This window comes from Dendrobium catenatum, unplaced genomic scaffold (assembly GCF_001605985.2).
Source record: "Dendrobium catenatum unplaced genomic scaffold, ASM160598v2 fragScaff_scaffold_1539, whole genome shotgun sequence".
In the NCBI taxonomy this organism is placed as follows: domain Eukaryota; kingdom Viridiplantae; phylum Streptophyta; class Magnoliopsida; order Asparagales; family Orchidaceae; genus Dendrobium; species Dendrobium catenatum.
In genome coordinates, this window is record NW_021320001.1 from 546,571 (window position 1) to 568,596 (window position 22,026).

Below are 22,026 nucleotides of genomic sequence, written 5' to 3' on the forward strand. Positions count from 1 at the left end.
GGCTTGCAAGTGCTGTCTCATGGGCAGCTGAGCGGGCAGGGCTCGGGCAGCCGCGGACAGTGCGCGAGCAGCTAGGGCAGGATCGCGGGCAGCAGGGGCAGTGCAAGCATCTCATTTTAAACGGGTTGGCGAGTTGACCTGGCAAACCGTTGGGTCAACCCGAACCCGACCCATTTTTTAAACGGGTCGAATTCTGGAACCCGAACCCGACTTGTTTTTCAAATGGGTTGGGTCCAACCTGAAATTTCTGGGTCGGATTTTCATGTCGTGTCAAATATTGACACCCCTAGATTTTTATAATATTCACTCACTTAATGATTGACCTGGCAACCCGTTGGGTCAACCCGAACCCGACCCATTTTTTAAACGGGTCGAATTCTGGAACCCGAACCCGACTTGTTTTTCAAATGGGTTGGGTCCAACCTGAAATTTCTGGGTCGGATTTTCATGTCGTGTCAAATATTGACACCCCTAGATTTTTATAATATTCACTCACTTAATGAAAATTTTTTATTGGGTCTAGTATCGTAATTTTGTTGCTTTCCAAAATTTTCACATAAAAATGTTTGCGTCTCTTCAACATTTTTATCTGTGTTCACAAACTCTTTTGCAATGGAGCCACTTGCTATAGCCCTCATCAATTAAGGAACTTGTCTTTCAATAAAGGATATTATTAATTGGTAAGGTTTGTTGGGCTTGTCCTTGGATAATCGTGTTCGTGCGATAGAGGAGCCTCAAAATCAAATCCTTCAACTGTACTTGCTAGAGAATACCATCACAACATAATGGAGTTTACCTTCCTCACGATCAACAATAGGCCAAGGTTGATCAATTTGAGGGCACCTGCACATTCCAAAATACCTCCACTATAACCTAACCAAGACCTCCTTGAGACGATCTGTTCAATACATCTTTCCTACGCTAGTTGATTGACCTGTAATCTTAGAGCAACCATTGTGGACTTCATCTAGCCTTGCTTCATTGAAACCACTTATGTTGTCCTTAAGACGAGCTATGACTTTTAGTTCGAGAGGAATTTTCCTTAGTGATATAAATTAGCTTCCTTCTTGCCATTATTTTTAAAGGTCTTCATCTCTAACTAAAGCTATTCTTCAATGTATTTTTTCTAGTGGGATTAAAGCTACCCATTAAAGATTTCTATGCTAGGTCATATTGTTATGACCTATGTTGCACCGATACAGATACGGCGACACGGATACGATACGATATGGATACGGGACACGTCAATTCTTAAAATACAGGATACGGGTATGGCGCGGACAGGGCATTATAATTTATAAATAATACATAAAAATTAAGAAAGCAATCAAAACATAATATTTGATATTACAAAAAAATGGCAACAACATCATTTGTAGCATTGTAACTTATAATATCAAAATATAAGTAAGTATTAAATGTCTAATACAACAACAAAAGCATAAACATAAATTATCTAGCACATGAAGTTTCAACTATTCAATAGAAGGAATGATATAATTATCTTCTTCATTGGTTTGTCTTTGAACTTCCATATCATCTTCAATAAATATCATAGCTTCTAATTCAGGCTCATCAAGTGAAAGATTAATAATTTTTAATATTTTCATATCATCAAGAGACTCAAATCCATCTCGGAAATGAGAGAATCTTGCTCGCAACCGCGAAAGTAAATATGACACGTCTTTTTTTCGGATTTCTTTTTGTTTTTCAACGGCGTGTCCTTTTGAAATTAAATAGTATTTTAATTGGATACGGCTTTGGCGTATCCTACACGTATCGGTGGAGTATCGGAGGCGTATCCGTGTATCGGTGTATCGGATACAGCACGCCTTCATAAATAGGTTTATCGGTGCAACATAGGTTATGACATTCTTGGAGGAAGCTTGAGCTTCTTGCAAGAGAGAGAGAGGGAGAGATATCACAGGAAATCCAATTTTTTTATTAATGAGCTATTCCAAGGGGGGCTATTATAAGAGGGGCTTACAATACATCAACTTATAACCTATTTATAGGAAATATACATGGTGTTGTGTCTTGCAAGAACAACATAACCTAAAACCGGACTACTATACAATACATGATCTTCACAGGCACATCACCCACAATAGGATTATTATATATATTGAACAGGCCTCTAATGCGCTCCTTTGTCAATCCTTTTCTATCACCTTTAGGGACGGTCTCATATTTTTTTTTTCTTCTTGGTCATTTATAATGCTACATCTTTATTATTATCTCCAATTTTATATGAGGAAAAATTGTTTATTTAGCTCTTTTTGTTTAAGCTTAGGGTAATATTTATTTATTTTTGTAATGAATTATAAATCTTTTTAAACTTTGTAAACTTTTATGCTCTGTATTTGTGAACTCAATATTTGTTCTATTATCTTAATTTGATTTTTTTATAGAAATTTCAGTACTATCCTTGCACACCCATTGCATCCCAACATTACCCATTCTTTTCTCATTGAGGTGTTAAACATCCTCTTATCGCTTCCTTATTTTACTTCGCTTCTGATTTACTTCACTATTACTAGATTCATCTTATCCACTTTCTTTAATTTGACGGAAGTTATGCATGCTAACCTGTTGGATTAGAACTTTTTCTCTTTGGTCTCAATTTATGCTGTGAAAAAAATTTACGGACTTATGAAAAGACGCTGAAGCACTTGTTTTTTCTCCATGCGCCGTCGGGATCTATACAAGATTCATCTTATCCACTCTCTTTTATTTGACGGATGTAATGATAACCTTTTTGATACGAACTTTTCCTCTTTGGTTTCAATTTCTGGTGTGAAAAAAAAAAAAATTACATATTTGAATTACAAGAAATGAATGAACTAAACTGATTAATACATTCATGAACCTACATTTTACGAAAATAATTTGCAGAATTTTGTGCTAGTATTACTAATATGTAATATTTTTGAAAAGGGTGCAACAGTTGAGTTTTATGAATTGTATGGAACTTGAATTGCATTCAAACTCCATAGTAATAGAAGCAGACAATGAAGGTATCTTGGAGGCATTATTTTTTTATATAATTCTTGATGAATACTGGATTATAGCTTTCACATAATAAAGTTTAGGTGAAGATATAAGTTGATTTTCATTTAATGATGATAGTGGGTTGGATATATGAAGGGTCTGTGTAAGAGATGCCTCTTTCTTATTTTAAAGGTTATATGAATTCTTTTTTAAGCTTTGCTACTTTCAGTGTATGTAGGTGTATGGTATTTAATGCTAACTTCAATTTCTTGTATGTTCTTACAAACTTTGACTTCGTTTGAGACTATTTTTTTACTATTTTCTAAAGCAGCTTTTTATTATACAAATTTCAAGTTAAAAAAATATTTGTACTAAGATGTTGCTTTAAAAATTAGTAAAAAGAGCTATCCCAAACGAATCATTAACCTTCTGGAGAAGGGGATAGAAATATTATAAATAGTTGAAAAATCTGAAGCTGATCTTTAGACAATTTATCTAATTCATTCATTTTTCCTATTTTTTCAACGGAGTAGCAGCATATTTGTCTCAAACTAATGGGAAGAGAAATTTAAGGAGAAAGCTAAAGCATAAGCAATATTGATAAATAATTGAACATTTTTTTCTTTTGTTTTACATTTTGGTTAGGTATCTTCTAACTTTTTTGCTGGCATCGCCTTCGCTATATTTGTAACTTATCCATATCTATGCTTGTACCTTGAACACTGCTTGTACCTTGAACACTGCATCTCAATTATTTCTTCTTTTCTTTTCTTTTTCGCACAATCTTATTCTTTAAGATCGTTAAAACTATCAAGCATCTCTTATGAGGACCAATCTTTGTTATGTTGACAGATGTGGATTCTTGGAAACCCCATAAAAATAGAAGGTTCTGAATTTTCCAATACGAGGGCTATCTACATATGCAACCATGCATCACCCCTTGATATTTTCCTTGTCATGTGGCTGACTCCAACTGGCTCGGTGGGCATTGCCAAAAAGGAGGTAACATACTGCAGCTTCTTCCACTGAAATTTCAATCGGCATCTTCTACATTATTTTAAGAATCTTCTTTCCTTGAAGAAATTAAATGGAAATAATTGAGGATATCCTGGCCAAAGTTTGGTTAGGATGTGCTTTAAAATCTTTGAATTTGTTTTCAGATAAGTGTAATATAGGAGTTGATTGATTATTCAGGTATTGGACTCATCTCAAAGTAATGCTTCGTTTGAGAGGGTTTTTTTATTGCTTGATAAAACAAAATTTATGGACAAAAATTAAAGTTTTTGCACTTGAAAGCTGCTTTAAGAAGCAGGAAAAAAGTTGTCCCAAACAAAGCCTAAATCTAAAACTTCTAAATCAATTATGACTAAGGCTTTGTTTGTGATGGCTTTTTTACTGCTTCTTAAAGCAACTTTAATTTTTGTGCTAGAAAGCTGCATTAAGAAGCAATAAGAAAGCTGTCCCAAACAAATTCTAAATTTTGATTAGAATATCTAAACCTAATTTCTATTCTTCGGTATATTGCTTCAAGCTGAGGACACAATAACTTGAATTTAACTTGAATAAACACTCTTTTGAGATATCCTTAACAAAATATAGTAAGATAGGCATTATAATTCATAGATTTATTTTGAAGTGTAACGCATGAATAATCAATAAGGTTTATATTGTACTCTACTTTACTACAAAAAAATAGGGTTATTGTAGCACAATTTTTTATTTTTCTCGGCGGTTATTACCGCCACATTTTAATTTGCAGCGGTTCTAAAACTTGCTACATCCCGTTGTAATTGCGATGCGCTGCAACGACATTCCATAGCGGTTTAAACCGCTTTTAATTGCACCGATTTTAACCGCTGCAAATTATAGCGGTCAAAACTGATGCTAAAATAGTGTATCGGCGGCAGTTTTGAAACCACTCTGAACAACTGCCGCAAAAAATCCTATTTTTTGGTAGTGTTAAGACTCATCCAAATAAAATTTTGATCATAATATCCTCAACTAAATTTTCTTCCTATAACAAATCTATTGACATTCATCTTCTATCTTTATATCTTTAATAACTCAGTATTGTCTGCTGCAGATAATATGGTACCCAATGTTTGGCCAACTATATGTGTTAGCCAATCATCTCCGTATTGATCGCTCCAACCCAGCTGCTGCAATTGAGTCTATGAAAAAGGTCTCTTATTTTCTAATCTTATCCATCATTATATACTCACCAATTCTCAATATCATCATCTAAGGGGATTTGCATAGACAATTTATAATTTTTATTTATTTATATATTAGTATATAAATTATATTAGAATATATTTATTAAAAGCATATTTCACTTTATTATATATATATATATATATTAAAAGCATATTTCACTTTAGATAAATTAAAATTTGTGATATTTGTTAATGGAATTTAAATATGAAGTTGTTATGCAAATAAAAATAAATATTTAAGTCTTAGATATTTAAATAGATAAAAATCATGTAGTATGTCTTTAAATCCGAGAGATTATTCTATGCGGTGTCCGGACGCATCCGGAGGTGTATTGGGTGACGTGGCACGTTCAGATTGTCCTCCGAACATGTCCGGACACCGCTCAGAATAATTTTTCCTTTAAATCCTCGTATTATCTAACCATAGCTTTTATTATTTAAATTGTTACTCTTGGGAGTTCAGGTTGCTCAGGCCATTGTCAAGAAAAATTTATCCTTGATAATTTTTCCGGAGGGAACTCGGTCGAAGACCGGAAGGCTTCTTCCCTTTAAGAAGGTATAGAGAAATTTTTACTGTGATATGCTGACTCCTGTAATGCAATTCCTTCTTCTATTTGCCTCTCACTGTTTTACTTTCTCAAAATTAGGGCTTTGTACACATAGCATTGCAGTCCAAGTTGCCAATAGTTCCCATGGTTTTGACGGGCACTCATCTAGCTTGGAGGAAGAACAGTCTCCGTGTGAGACCAGCCCCACTCAAAGTAAGATACCTACCACCAATAAAAACCATTGATTGGGAAGAAAAGGATATTAATAAATACGTAGAGATGGTGCATGATTTGTACTTACAACACCTACCAGAATCTCAAAAGCCTTTGGTAACCGAAGGTAAGAATATCATAAGGGAATCTTAGGCTTTCTTTGGGACAGCTTTCTTACTGTTTTTTAAAGTATTTTTTCAGTACAAAAATGTTAACTTTTGTACTAGAAGGCTGCTTTTAGAAGCAATAAGAAAGCCGTCCCATGCTTCATTTAGGACAGCTTCTTTGCTACTTTCTAAAACGACTTTTTAATAAAAAAAATAGTTTAAAAAGTAGCAAAAAAGTTTTCCCAAATAAAGCCTTAGTTAATGATTATATCATTTTAGATGTAATCTTTGTTGTTATATCAATCAGGTTTCCTGTTGACCATCAGCTTCGATTACTTCTCTTCATGAATGTAAATTATTTTGAACTCCTGATTTGTAATGGATGCTTTGAAATGGGAATCTGATAAGATTTTAATTACTGTCTAGTGAGGCTTATAAGGGCATCTCCCACTGCTTTGTTATTGATTGCGCCTATTCTTGATTTGGATTTAAGGGGATTAAACTGAACTCTCATATGTTTTAATGATCTATGATCATATGAGAATACTTCACATCATCAATAAATTCCTCTTAAATGAAAGCTTATAAAGTGTATTGTATCAAAAAATTTTTTTTTCTATATTATCTTAAAAATTTTTATATATCAAAAAATTTCTTGGGCTTCATTTTGGGACAATTTTCTTGTTGAGTTCATTATAATTTTTATTTACCCATTATTTTTTTTATTACTTTTAAAAAATTTGTACTAGAAAACTGCTTTCTATGACAACTTTATAAAACTAATTTTTCTATAACAGCTTTACAAATTAGTTAGAAAGCTATTCCAAATAAAATGTTAGTGTGAAAGCATTATAATAATAAACTTGATCTTATATTTTCATCAACTATCAACTATGATAGAATTTATCAAGGATTCATGTAAACCAAGAATAGAATGGTTAACATTATTCTAATTTTATTTCAAACTTTGCAAGTTTGTCAATGGGTTTCTGACGAGTCAACTCAATTTCGTAAAATTAGATTTTGTCTTGAACTTGAACTCGATTAATTAAAGGATAATTTAAAAAATTGCTTTAAAAAGCAGTAAAAAGTCATCCTAAATGGAGAGCCTAAGGCTCTGTTTGAGTTTGAGGCTCTCCGTTTGGGATGATTTTTTTTTTTTTATTTTATCCGTTTGGTATGACTTTCTTTATGCTTCTTAAAGTAGTTTTTTTATATAAAAATTAAAAATTTTATGCTAAAAAATTATTCTAAGAACCAATAAAAAAACTGTCCCAAATAAAACCTAAATCTTCAAATTCGACCAAAAAGAAGAATTAAAGGTAGCGTAATTTAGTGTGTAAATTTATTAAAATTTATTGTAAGTTAATTAAATATGTCTTATCAGAAGTTAAAAAAAAAATATGAACATATCATTTAAATTAATCAAAATTACTTAAATTATATTTTAGAGTTTGTAAAATTGTCTCATCACTTTTTAAAAATTTAATTCAATTAATTTATATTTATATACATCAGAATTTTTTTATAATTAAATGATTATTTTAACATTGTTTTAAGAAAAATCATTTTAAAATATACTAATTTCTAGATAGCAGCTTTACAAATTAGTTAGAAAGTTATCTCAAACGGAGTGTTAGTGTGAAAACATTATAATAATCAATTTGATCTTATATTTTGATCAACTATGCTAGAATTTATCAAGGATTCATATAAACCAAGAATAGAATGTATTACTCGTTAACTTTATTCAAATTTTATTTCAGACTTCTCAAATTTGTCAATGGGTTTCTGACGAGTCAACTCAATTTCGTAAAATTAGACTCTAGCTTGAAATTGAACTCGATTAATTAAAGGATAACTTGAGCTCAATTCATCTACTTTATTTCCCTAAATATATTTGATTGTGCCAAGTAGAGGGATAGGCGGATAGCCCCTTAAAGATGGTTTTAATTAGACAAATGAGTTGAGAATCCCCAAACTACATTTGATTCCTCTCTCAAGCAGCACGACTCCTGAAGTGAGGAGAAAATAAGTGAGTGGTCCGACACCTGTGGGGCTGGTTGCCACTAGACCTGCTGAGAGATTAGTTACTCCGCCAAACGTCTCCTCTAAGAGAGTGGCAACGGGCAGATTAACGATTACCCCGTCTCAAGAAAAAAAAAAAGGAGATGGGAATTTTGAATTTATATAACTCAAAAGACTTGCAATTTGTTAAAGTAATTTTGCAGAGTTCACTCAAACCACTAAGTCCAATGATATTTGATGGTTTTCATGTACAGACTTGCTCCCCACTATCTCTGATATCTGATGGTATTTGTCTATGTATCCTCACCGTTGCTTATCTCTTCATCCAATCTTTAGATCATAAAGCCTTCTATATAAATGAGATTACTGTATAAGCTAAGGTTAATGAAGGGAACACATTTAGTACTACATTATACTTCGTCTTCTTCTCTGTTTTTCTTTTCTCTGCATTCTCCTCCTGCTATGCATTAAACTTGTTTCAACACAAATAACCAAAAGTCATTGCACTATATTTATTTAGGGAAATGTATTTGAAAGCTCAATTCAAATCAAATTATTCCTATCATTGACAAATATGAGTTAGAGCACTTAACAATCGATAGTTACAAAAACTCTCAAAAGAGAAAGTCGAATTTCCTGTCATGTCCTAAGATTAAATTTGAAAGAATTATATATTTTAATCTTTTCATTAATTTATCAGAACTATTAATAACCCATTAGTATAAATCAATCCAACGGAGACAACTAATAATCATATATATATCAAAGAATAAAATTGTATCTATTCTTCAAAATTCATATGCACTAGCTAGAAGTTCTATCAATACGTACATCTATCTCTTTCAACTCCTGACTATAATAAAATAAAATAAAATACAAAAATAAATAAAACATTAATCTCGATTTGCCTTGCTCTACTGGTTTCTATCCCTTTCCTAAAAAATATGTAAAATCACAGAATGAGCTAACAGATCAATAGGTTACCAGAACCTAACACTGAAATCAATACAATTTAATAGCAACAACATGGATGTAATAATTCAAGTAATATTAGTATGAACATATAACTATAAAAGCATTTAGTAGTCATTGCGAACACTATTAGGTCATATGAATAATAACAATATGTATAATTGTATAACTCATGAGTAGTAACCAGTAGCTAAATAAAGAATCAGTAGTTCAATCATTTCTATATCTATCAATTACAAAATAGTCTAATTCATATACTTGCTTGAAAATTATGTTCACATGTTATTATCATATGCACATCGCACAATGTCTATGTTATATATGTCTATCATGCACCATATCCAATGTAGTATATCAAATGCAATGCAACATATTATATATTGAATAATTCATAGTAGATGATTCACACACACATGTGCATATATATAACTTATAAATCATATTATATATAAGTATCAGTCATTTCTTATATCATTTATAGATCATATCATGTCATGGCATAAATGTAATTTATCATATATTCTCATATCATATGCATATTCAAGCAACGTATCAATATTAAGTAATATATGAAAGATATGATACCTAGCTACCTGTTGTATTTTTCCTGTATCCAGTCATGTAGGCCAACCTTACAAGAATCGATCTCAATCGTATTAATAATATTTTTAGGAATCAGTCTTATATCATATATCACAAATCAACTATGTGATTTTCATGTAAGAAGACATTACTTCCTATCCATTGGTGTATCATATCATATTTATCAATCTTCTTATGCATCCATTTTCATATCAATTTTCTCTCTTCTCCTTCTCCCCTCTTCTCCTTCTCCCCTCTTCTCTATCATCTCTTTCTTCCTTACCCGGCAAGCCAAGTGAAATAAGAGGATGGGAGGCTTAGTGTTAAATATAATATAAACTATATATAAAAATGTTGTTTAGTGACTAGCACAACGCTCTTATGACCTAGCGTCATAGTGCTGCATGTAAAACAGCACTTCATCACATCACTATATATCTCAGCGCTGTTGCATTGAATTATTTTTAGAAATTTCAAAGAGCTCAACGTTGCAATGGCACGTTCTCGATGCCTCCCAGTGCCACTGTGCTCGCAAGCACATCACCGCAGCGCTGTAACTCAAATTTTTTTATTGTTTAGATTGTTCACTTTAAAATTATTTGCAATATTTTCATGTCATTACACTTTCCTCTTCTCAACATCTTTTTTTTTTGTCTCTAATGATCTCAGAGATGGTGATCGGTCTATCACAAAGCTTGATGTGATGGTCTCAACCTTTTTGTGATTGTTTGTTCAAGGTTAGTGGTGTACTTTTTATATTTTCAGTTTGAATTTGTTGCCTTTCCAACGCTATCCAATTAGGAGATCATGATTCAATCTCCATTAGGAGATCATGAAGCACCTAGATATAAGACTTTATCTTTGAGTTATGCAATGGTCGATTATGATTGTAGGAAGCTATGTGTTACAATAAAGAGAGGTCTTTGATCAAGAACCTTATCGAGGCTACATCCAATGGGTAATTTTAGTTATAAGTAGCTTTATCTCGAAGAAATGATTGTGGCCCTAAGTTGCATGACCTATACTTACTCCATCGATTGCTTTGCATGTGAAGATGTCACCACTGCTTTGTCACATTTCAACCAAATTGTAAATAATAGGCTTTTGGGGAGGGGACAAATAGATAGAATTAAATTACCAACACTCAAGGAATGTAACAACACTAAAACTAACATGGAAATTCATTTGCGAAGAGAAGTATTTATAGGTAAGCTCCCAACTTTACCCTCTGATATAAGAGAAATTCTAATAATCTAAGATGATAAACAATTTTGTAACAATTAAATGGGATTTTGTAAGGTGTATATGTTTGTTATGGAAGATTTTAATTGGCTACAAGTGCTCCTATCTTTGTATCCTCACCATTGGAACTAGAAGGATAGACCATATAGAAAGGTTATTAGTGAGACGATGATTGTGACAAGTTATAACTAACAAGTACACATCGTGACAACTTAAATATTTGACGAGTGCACAATGGCAGGTTTTTTTCGTTTGGTAGCCTTAAATATTTATATATATGAAACATAGGGAAAGTAACCTAAATTAGGTGTTATGAATATTTTGTACTTTGATTTGATATTTGATATCATGAATTTATTAAATTTCTCACACATATAATTTATGCATTTTCTTTACTTCTAATTAAAAAATAAATAAATCATACAATTTTTTTCATTCCACGCTTTTAATATATAAATAATTGCTCTAAATTTTTAATAAAAATTAGCTAAAGATATTCTTATAAAAAATGTAATCACTGTGTGTCTTGAAGTTATTAGATTTGATTGAGATGACAATGAAGATGGGTTAATGTATGGACAATGAAGTTCGGGTTGGGTCCCTCATGGTTAGTTTGTGCGGGGTTGTACTAATGACAAATTGGTTGGGTTTATGAGAGGTATGAGTTATTGCATAAGAAATTCACCCAATTTGGGTGATTTTTTTTTTTTTTAAGATGGGCTAAATGTGATACTAAATTATCTATGTAAATATTTTACATTTTATTTATTTCTAATTAAAAAAAAATTAAACCCTACAAATTTTTTATTTCATAATTTTAATATTTAGAAAACTAACCCTAATTTTTAATAAAAATTGGCTCAAGGCATGCTTATAAAAGTTTTTATCACCATATACCTTAACAGTGTTATATTTGATTGAGATGATAATGGGTTGTGTTAGGGATGGGACATGTAGGGGTGTCAATATTTGACACGACACGAGAACCCGACCCTAAAAATTCGAGTTGGACCTGACCCGATTTCAAAACGGGTCGGGTTCGGGTTCCAGAAATTGACCCGTTTGAAAAACGGGTCGGGTTCAGGTTGACCCAACGGGTTGCCGGGTCAACCCGCAAACCTGGTTTAACCTAACCCCCGCTGCGGCGTGACCCTGCCCCTGCTGCCCGCGACCCGACCCCGCGCGACGCACCCACCCTGCAACCGCTCCGCTGCGACCACTCCGCGCGCGACCCCGGCTGACCTCGAGCAGCAATGCACTTGCCCCGCGCTACCTATTTGCGCGCGACCCTGCCCTCACTCGCCCAGCGAGACAAGCTTTCCCGAGTCGAGTATCGTTTTGATCTCCTCCTTCTCCTTCTACTTCTCCTTCTCGATTAGTGTAAAACAAGAAGCACTATAAGTTAAAGGTGCAAGTAGAAATCGATCAAGTTAAACCGCGAAGGGAGACTGGTACTTCGAGAGATTTACGAGTAATGGGTTGCAGTAATGGAGAAGCTGAGGTAGCGTTGGAAATGACGGAGATCACCTTCGACGACGCGCTTCTTCTGGCGACGTTCTGCGCCGTGGGGCTAGCGGTCGAGGTCCAGGTCAAGGACGGCTCCGTCTATGCCGGCGTCTTCCATACCGCTTCCCTCGATGAGGGCTATGGTGAGATGCCCAACCCTTATTTAATTTATTAGGTACGAGGGTTCTAAACGATCGTTTTCTGTGCATTGCTGTCTGATACGAATGAATTTGCTTAGCTCTTTTATTAGGTTTGGCATGATTTTATTTGTCCTGGATTGCTAATGTGCAGGGATCGTTTTGAAGAAAGCGAGGATAATCGAGAAAGGGAGATGTCCTAATTTAGAAATTGGAACTATTGTGGATACTCTGGTTGTGCTCTCCAGCGACCTTGTTCAAGTTATCGTGAAGGTAAACAATGGGATTTTGTTATATTTTGATGCTATCGTAATGGATGTTTATTGATGTGTTATTTTTACTAGGATTTTTGCCTTCCCATGGAAGGGCATATTGATTATTCTGTTGGTGATGGTTTGCGGGAAGGAATTGAGGCAGGCATTGGTGCTACCTCTGGGTAAGTATGATTAGAATAAATTGTACGGCTTTGTATATTTGCCGTGAGTATGATAAAATATTGCCAAACTGTCTCTTGAGCCACATAAATCCCGTTACCTTTTTATATTCTGTTTTCCTTGTATTTTAGGTTAAATTTTGGATTTATTAAATCTTGGAGGAAGTAGAATTTCAGAGATTTACACCACTTCTCATTGTGCCTTTTCTTCTCCTTTATTTAAATTCTAATTCTTTAAAATACATGCCCAATAATTTACTAGAATTTAGCTATTTTAACATCTATCATGTCAAATATTTTTCATGGTTTAATGCTTCCATGATTTACTATTTATTAAATCTTGCTTGAAAATTCCACCATTAGTTTACATTTACTAGGGTGACTCTTGAATTTCAATTTAATGTTTAATTTTTTGCTTAAAACTTAGCTGCTTTGATTCATTACAAGATTTTTGGATCAACAAATCTGTTGCATATAATTCTTTGTCTGATTGACATAGTAGCTGCATAGGGCTTTTGCTCATCTTAGGCTTTGGAACTTATGCGTGAACTTTAAATGTACATTATTTTATATGAAATAAAGACATTGCTACTCTCACTGAGGTGGATAAACTGCTCTTGCAAGTGTGTTACCTATAAGCTTGAAGTAACGAAGCATATGATTGGTAATGTAGAGCTTTCTATTATATGCTTGGAGCACAAAATTAATTTTTGATAAATCAGATCTTTGAAAAGACAAAAAAATTTAGAGCCATTGACAAATGAAGCTTTAGATGACATAAATTATTCATCACCACAATGGGTGTGGATATAGGATGCATTTGGACGCCCACCTGAACTTAGGGCCAAATCAAATAGTAGCGCATCAAATTGTGTGTCGGGTGGTGGAGAGTTGGGCAAATTATGTTTTGAGTATGTGAGGGTGGATTTCTCATGCCTGGTGAAAGAGACTGAACTGATTGTTGAGTTGGCTAAGACTAATTGGTTGATCACAGGCTTTGCAAAGCCAAGCAAGCTAATATTAGACTGATTAAAATACAAACAATATTAAAAGAATATCTTATAGTTCGTGTAGGATTTAAACATAGATCTACATGCTTAAATATCTTTGCTTGCCAACTCTTCATCAACTATTGACAAAAACTAATTGTAATATGCAGTTAATCAAGTTGAACAATTGCATTTAAATATAGTAATAATGAAGCCTTCAATTATTTTATATGGATGGATTATATTTTCTAAATCTGCTGCAGAACATATTTTATTACTTATGTTTATGATTTTTAATAAATGATTATTGGCTATTTGATTATTGCAACCCATAACCAAGGATATAGACATTATAATATACATAATTTTGATATTATTAGCTTTAAAATCATAAATATATTAATTAGTTTACTAGAATTTGATTCATTTTTTTACTATGAGTTATATTAATCATATTTGATATTTCGTAAATTAAATCTTTAACTTACATGTATAACTACCTGGACTTGTGCTACTATTACACTTGAGACTCCATAGAGTTCAATAACAAAGTAAAATTTTGGTTGTAAAACTTGGTCTAATGTATTATAATGCTTTTATTAATTAGTAGTATGTTTCTTTTACATGTAATGTTCATGCTTTGAGGGTTGCGTTAAGTAGCCGACGGTCAGCGTAAAACTTATCGAATAATCATGACATCAATCATTTAATACATTGTGGTAATGCTAGGGCGTTCCCTGGAAGTGACGCGCTATATGGCCTGAATACAACGACAAGTGTACAAGGGCCATTGCATCGGCACCCGGGTGTAGTGTTAAATAGGTAAGGGTTCTCACATCATGGACGGATGTGGGCAAATAAGCTAGTCTATGAAACTAAAATTACTCAAAGAAGAGTTATACGGGGAAGAGGAGGTCAGTGGATGGAGGATTTGCCACTAAACGGGACGCCGATGTTCGTTGAGAGCAGTTGTCATTGAGAAGATGATCCGGTCGACGTAGTCTTCAGCGAATTGGTCAATCTCCCAATTGATGTCGAAGAAGGGGGAACAAAGAACATCCACTAGTCCTTGATTATCTTAGAAGAATCCATGATCTTGGTCGGGATTGGCCATTCATGGGTAAGGATGTCGGGGAAAGTCATGTGTCCTCTCTCTTAGGGTGGTCGGCCAAGGATAGGGGGCCACTTTTAATTTCAGATTTTAGGTTTAGGTTGGGGGAGGGAAAACAATTTTAAAATATGAAATTTAATTTTAGATTTTAATGTTGGGAAGACGGGAATAATTTGAATTTTGAATCTCCTCTAATTGGGGTAGGTAGGGGCGACACACCTTAATGGGAGGGGAGTTGATTAAGAGCAATAGTGAGGAAGAATTAATTAAGAGAGAGAGAGATAGGGGGGATGACCAAAGGAGGGAGGGGAGAGGTGTCCACATACAATGTATATGGACACATGCATTGAATGTGAGATTTGGAATTAAATCCAAATTAATTTTAGATTGTAGCGATTAGAGGAACTTCTAAAATAAGTTTATTTTAATTTGGAAAGTTTTTGAAATTCAAATTCATTTGAATTTTGAATTAAATAAACTTCCAAATTAAAATGCTCTAAATTATGAAAGTAATAAGTGGATGATTGGAAATTGGAATCAAGGGGATGGGGGGTTTGGCTTGGCCGGCGGCTAGGGTTGGGCTAGGGAGGGGCCAATGGCTATGGAGGGGGTCAGTTTGGGGTTTTGGGTGGAATAGGGCTGGTGGGTGGGGGATTTGGTAAAGGTTGGCCGACGGTTTAGGTGGGGGAAGAAGGTTTGGCTGGAATTTGGGAGGGGGAATGGGATAGCCGGTCTTATAGGGAAGAGGAAAGGGGAATAAAGAATAAGAACAAATGCAAACCGCGAGCCCGGACTCTACCAGCGGCTAACGGGAATTGCTTGACCCTCTCTTAGGGTTATCTCCTCTCTCAAGAGCTCACAACAAAGAAAAGAAATAAGCGCTGAAATTTTCATTCAAAATCATTATCATCCAATACAAAAGCTAGGACCTTCATATATATAGGCCTCAAGGAAAAAAACACTAAATTGCCCTCTGGGCGACAACAGTAACTAATCACTCTCAGGGGTACAATGATAAAAATTAGAATATAAATAAAAAAATACATTAATGCATCACAATTAAAGACTCCTAATCATAGCCGTCGATATACGATGTCTCCTCTAATAAATGCGCCAGAATCTCCTGCTGATGTCCTCATCAAACGATTTTTATTTTTATCGATGCATTAGTAAAACCAAAGTTAGAGAGGCTTTAAAGAAAATGAAGGGTGGAAAACTGGTTAGACCTGATGATATTCTAATAGAGGTGTGAAAATGCTTAGGAGATGGAGTCTCTTGGCTTACTAAACTTTTTAATATTATTTTGAAGACTAAAACTATATCAGATGAATGGAGAATGAGTATGTTTACTCCTATGTTTAAAAATAAAGGTGATGCACAAGATTATGTGAATTATAGAGGAATTAATTTAATGTGTCATTCTTTAAAACCATGGGAGGGAGTTATGGAGCATAGTTTGCGGCGTGATACTAATGTTTCTCAAAATCAATTTGGATTCATGTCGGGTAGGTCTACTATGGAAGTTATACATTTATTGAGAGGTTTGATGGAGAAGTATAGAATAAGGAGGATTTACACATGATATTTATTGATTTAGAAAAAGCATATGATAAAGTTCTAAGAGAAGTGTCATGGAGAGTTCTAGAAAAAAAGGGGGTTAATAATGCTTATATTCAAGTCATTAATGATATGTATGTAGGAGCTGTTACTTGTGTTCAGACACAAGGTGGTTTGACCAAGTATTTTCCTATTTCAGTTGAATTACATCAAAGATTTGCCTTAAGCCCATATCTTTTTGCTTTAGTCATGGATGTTCTCACTAGAAATTGCAAGAGGTTGTACGCTGGTGTATGCTTTTTGCTGATGATATTCTTCTTATTGATAAGACTAGAGAGGGAGTTGAAGGTAAACTTCAATTATGGAGGTCAACCTTAGAGTTTAAAGGCTATCGTTTGTGTAGATCTAAAATTGAATATATGGAGTGTAATTTCAGTAGTAATAGTTCTTGTGGAGGGATTGTGACTTTGGGTGATTGAGTCTTTAAAAAGAGTACACGTTTTAGATATCTTGGGTCTATTGTTCAGAGTGACGGTGAAATAGATGAGGATATTATTATTAGAATTCTAGTTGGATGGTTGAAGTGGAGGAATGCATCGGGCTTGTTGTGTGATAGAAAAGTCCCCCTCAAACTTAATGGAAAATTCTATAAAGCGGTGGATAGAACTGCAATGCTTTATGGTGCAGAATGTTGGCCATTAAAAGAGAAACATAATATTAAGTTAAGTGTTGTAGAGATGTCCATCAGAGCTTTACTCTTAGAGACACGATACAAAATGAGCATATACATGAAAAGGTTGGAGTAGCTTCAGTGGAAGATAAAATTAGAGAGGGTAGATGGTTTGGTCACATAAAAGGCGACCTTCTGATGACCTGGTTAAGAAATTAGATGTATTAGATTTGACTAATGTTAAGAAAGATAGAGGTAGACCTAAATAGACTTGGTTACAAAATATTAGAAACCACCTTTTCTTATTTGATTTAAATGATAATTTAACTTTTAACAAGGCATAATGGAGAAAAAAGGATTCATGTAGCCGACCTCATATAGTGGGATAAGTGGGATAAAGGCTTGATGTTGTTGTTGTTGTACGTGCGTACATGCACAAATGAAGGGAATGATTTCTTAAAATTTATTCATATCTTATATAGAATAAGCGTTTTGGAATAAGTGCACTTTTTACAAATAAGAAGTTATAGTGTAGTAGATTTACAAAGAGCTATGATGAGGACATCGTCAGAGATTGCGACACATGTACCATCAGGAGATGCCGGAGATCGACGGCCACGATCATGATCTTTATTTTCATCATTTTATGTAGTAGTTTATCTGATTTTTATGTTTTTTCCGTTTTTGCCCTTATGGGTATTTGGTCGTTCTTGTAGCCCGAGGGGCATTTTAGTCTTTTGCTTTCTTGTCATTTTGAGGCCTATTTATATGGCCATTTTCTTATGTAATAGTTTAGTTTTTGATGAATGAAAAATATTTGCCACTTATGATCTCTTTGTGAGTTCACCCTCCTCGATCTCTTAGTGAGTTCGTAGGAGAAGCTAGATCTCTTTGTGAGTTCTAGATCTTCTTGTTCTACCATTTTTTTTTTCTTTCTTTATTTCTTGTGATCGATTCGTCGTCGTGGAGATCCGGTTGAAGCATTTGTGAAAAGTGGAATCCACGCTTAAATCCCAAGATTTTCCCCTACTGATTGCCCTCTCTTGCTCACTGCCGCCGCCCCTCCCTGGCTTGCCCAGGCCGCCGGCCTGCAGCCCCTTCCACCGACCAACAGCCACCATCCAGCCCCTTGCCGCCGCCTCCTTCCTCTAATCCCCTCTTGCGAATTTTGAATTTCCCCTCCCCCTTAATTACTTTCCTAATCAAGCTCCAACAAATTTGGAAAGTAAATTAAGAGGAGTTACATTTGTTTTGAAATTCAAATTTCAAATCCCTCCTCTTTCATACTAGCTTGGGAGTTACTTAATTTAAATTAATTCTGAAATTAAAATCAGAATTTTAATTATATTAAGTTAATCCCATGTGGTCCCCACCTACTCAAAACATCAAGCCACATCACCCTCTTTACATGGCCGGCCCCCTCTCCCTCTCTCTCCCCCTATTAATTCCCCTTTAATACCCCTTAATCCTTTCCCTCCTAAGTCAATTTCAATTTCAAATTTTTGAAACTGAACTTAATGTTTCCACACTTTTGGAAATCTGAGTAAACAATTCAGATTTTGTTTTTTTCCTCACACCCCCACCCGTCCCCTCTCTCCTCACCCAAATACAATTTCAGAAATCTGAAATTATTTTCGTCTGAAGCTTTTCTCTCCTACCCGAGCTCCTCTCTAGACTTGGTTTGATGTCTCCAACCAAGCTCCTCCTCCAACTTCCCAACTTAAAAAAAAAAAAAAAAATCTGCCATTATTCCAGATTTGGTAATCTTTGTTTCTCCTCGTGGCCTCTCCAACCGACCACCCCTCTCCCATCCTGAGTACTCATTCAACCTTTGGCGAGGATGCATGGCGGACCCCGAACTTGAATGGAACTTCGGATTCGTATATGACGAGCGAGATGATCATTAACGGCCGCCCACCCGCTCCTCCAAATCCGGCTTCTTCCCCGGTGACGAGTCCTCGCGGGATCACTTGTCTACTAGTGGCATCGCTAAGTCTACTTACGATTCTCCTCCGCTAGCCACCACTTTCAAAACGAGTGACGGACCTCAAGGTGAATGATCTAAATTTTAAACGTGTGGCTTTAGTAGTATCTATTTGCATTATCTAGTTTATTTTGGTTATCTTTTGCAAGACTCTTGTAATTCTTAAATGTAATCACTGCTGTTAACTTAATCTATCACGAATTTTCTTGAATCCAACTTGAGTAAGCTAGATTTTATCGTTAACATTGCAAAGTTAAACTCTCATTAATCTCTAACGTGCAATTCATGTTTCACCGCATGTTGTTTCACATCAAGCTCTAGATGAATGTCCAAATTGAAATTGTACTCCATTGATATAGAGACGTTTGGAGGAATCTGATTTACAGAGTCAAATATTTACAAGTAATATTAGAAGATTGAATTTTGTGGGATTGTGATATTAGCTGAACTATTTCTGTTTCCTCACCTATAAAATATTTTTGAGATAAAATGTAAGCATTTGATATACTTTGATTTGCTTTTTCTTTACTATTTTCTTTATGTTGCAATTTTACAGAAATATTAGCAGGTGGCTTTTCTAAATCTCACTGTGATCCTTAGGAAAATAGCTTTTTATAATAGTTACATCTTCTTAACGATGTATCTTTTGTTGTCACTCTTAAATTTTTTCCAATTATATGCTCTCATGGAAATCTGATAATATATCTAATGTCAATCTATATTGCCCCTTAAATTAGTTTTAATTATTAACATATTCCTCAAAGAGGATTTTAAGGAAACCTTATATCATCTTCTTAACGGCTAAAATTACTGCATGCTACTTCAATGACGCATTTTGTTTATATTATTTTGATTGGATAGCCGGTCTTATAGGGAAGAGGAAAGGGGGATAAAGAATAAGAACAAATGCAAACCGCGAGCCCGGACTCTACCAACGGCTGACGGGAATTGCTTGACCCTCTCTTAGGGTTATCTCCTCTCTCAAGAGCTCACAACAAAGAAAAGAAATAAGAGCTGAAATTTTCATTCAAAATCATTATCATCCAATACAAAAGTTAGGGCCTTCATATATATAGGCCTCAAGGAACAAAACACAAAGACTAAATTGCCCTCTGGGCGACAACAATAACTAATCACTCTCAGGGGTACAATGGTAAAAACTAGAATATAAATAAAAAAATACATTAATGCATCACAATTAAAGACTCCTAATCATAGCCGTCGATCTACGATGTCTCCTCTAATAAATGCGCCAGAATCTCCTGCTGATGTCCTCATCAAACGATTTTTATTTTTATCGATGCATTAGTAAAACCAAAGTTAGAGAGACTTTAAAGAAAATGAAGGGTGGAAAACCAGTTAGACCTGATGATATTCTAATAGAGGTGAGAAAATGCTTAGGAGATGGAGTCTCTTGGCTTACTAAACTTTTTAATATTATTTTGAAGACTAAAACTATACCAGATGAATGGAGAATGAGTATGTTTACTCCTATGTTTAAAAATAAAGGTGATGATCAAGATTATGTGAATTATAGAGGAATTAATTTAATGTTTCATTCTTTAAAACCATGGGAGGGAGTTATGGAGCATAGTTTGCGGCGCGATACTAATGTTTCTCAAAATCAATTTGGATTCATGCCGGGTAGGTCTACTATGGAAGTTATACATTTATTGAGAGGTTTGATGGAGAATTATAGAATAAGGAGGATTTACACATGATATTTATTGATTTAGAAAAAAGCATATGATAAAGTTCTAAGAGAAGTGCCATGGAGAGTTCTAGAAAAAAAAGGGGGTTAATAATGCTTATATTCAAGTCATTAATGATATATATGTAGGAGCTGTTACTTGTGTTCAGACACAAGGTGGTTTGACCAAGTATTTTCCTATTTCAGTTGGATTACATCAAAGATTTGCCTTAAGCCCATATCTTTTTGCTTTAGTCATGGATGTTCTCACTAGATATTGCAAGAGGTTGTACCTTGGTGTATACTTTTTGCTGATGATATTCTTCTTATTGATAAGACTAGAGAGGGAGTTGAAGGTAAACATCAATTATGGAGGTCAACCTTAGAGTTTAAAGGCTTTCGTTTGTGTAGATCTAAAACTGAATATATGCAGTATAATTTCAGTAGTAATAGTTCTTGTGGAGGGATTGTGACTTTGGGTGATTGAGTCATTAAAAAGAGTACACGTTTTAGATATCTTGGGTCTATTGTTTAGAGTGACGGTGAAATAGATGGGGATATTATTATTAGAATTCTAGTTGGATGGTTGAAGTGGAGGAATGCATCGGGCTTGTTGTGTGATAGAAAAGTCCCCCTTAAACTTAAGGGAAAATTCTATAAAACGGTGGATAGAACTGCAATGCTTTATGGTGCAGAATGTTGGCCATTAAAAGAGAAACATAATATTAAGTTAAGTGTTGTAGAGATGTCCATCAGAGCTTTATTCTTAGAGACAGGATATAAAATGAGCATATACATGAAAAGGTTGGAGTAGCTCCAGTGGAAGATAAAATTAGAGAGGGTAGATGGTTTGGTCACATAAAAGGCGACCTTCTGATGACCTAGTTAAGAAAGTGGATGTATTAGATTTGACTAATGTTAAGAAAGATAGAGGTAGACCTAAATAGACTTGGTTACAAAATATTAGAAACCACCTTTTCTTATTCGATTTAAATGATAATTTAACTTTTAACAAGGCATAATGGAGAAAAAAGGATTCATGTAGCCGAC

General features: G+C 34.4%; 2 protein-coding genes across 3 annotated transcripts in view; both read left to right on the top strand.

Moving 5' to 3' along the window:
- Positions 1-3,564: 3,564 nt before the first annotated feature.
- On the top strand, positions 3,565-6,500 carry LOC110099302 (1-acyl-sn-glycerol-3-phosphate acyltransferase-like). 2 transcript variants are annotated; one of them, XM_020826406.2, is made up of 4 exons: positions 3,641-3,993; positions 5,075-5,173; positions 5,671-5,763; positions 5,855-6,500. In XM_020826406.2, exons 1-4 carry the CDS (start codon positions 3,844-3,846, stop codon positions 6,119-6,121), a joined length of 609 nt encoding a protein of 202 aa, XP_020682065.1. In that variant the 5' UTR covers positions 3,641-3,843; the 3' UTR covers positions 6,122-6,500. The 2 variants fall into 2 exon arrangements, with proteins under 2 accessions (XP_020682066.1, XP_020682065.1); XM_020826407.2 differs by lacking the exon at positions 5,075-5,173 and having other exon boundaries at positions 3,565-3,993.
- A 5,736-nt stretch (positions 6,501-12,236) lies between these two features.
- The window catches only part of LOC110099289, a 41,205-nt gene continuing 31,415 nt past the window's right edge, over positions 12,237-22,026 (top strand). The window contains exons 1-3 of the mRNA XM_020826386.2: positions 12,237-12,548; positions 12,697-12,815; positions 12,887-12,978. Of these exons, the coding sequence (XP_020682045.1) occupies positions 12,374-12,548; positions 12,697-12,815; positions 12,887-12,978 (386 nt within the window). The 5' untranslated portion in view covers positions 12,237-12,373. The remainder of the gene's footprint in view (positions 12,549-12,696; positions 12,816-12,886; positions 12,979-22,026) is intronic.

Bases quoted from the DNA above. Each gene is read 5' to 3' on its own strand.
- LOC110099302 (XM_020826406.2), top strand. From the start codon at position 3,844: ATGTGGATTCTTGGAAACCCCATAAAAATAGAAGGTTCTGAATTTTCC. The intron at 3,994-5,074 runs GTAACATACTGC...TGTCTGCTGCAG, and splicing joins TGGGCATTGCCAAAAAGGAG to ATAATATGGTACCCAATGTT. The intron at 5,764-5,854 runs GTATAGAGAAAT...TCTCAAAATTAG, and splicing joins GGCTTCTTCCCTTTAAGAAG to GGCTTTGTACACATAGCATT.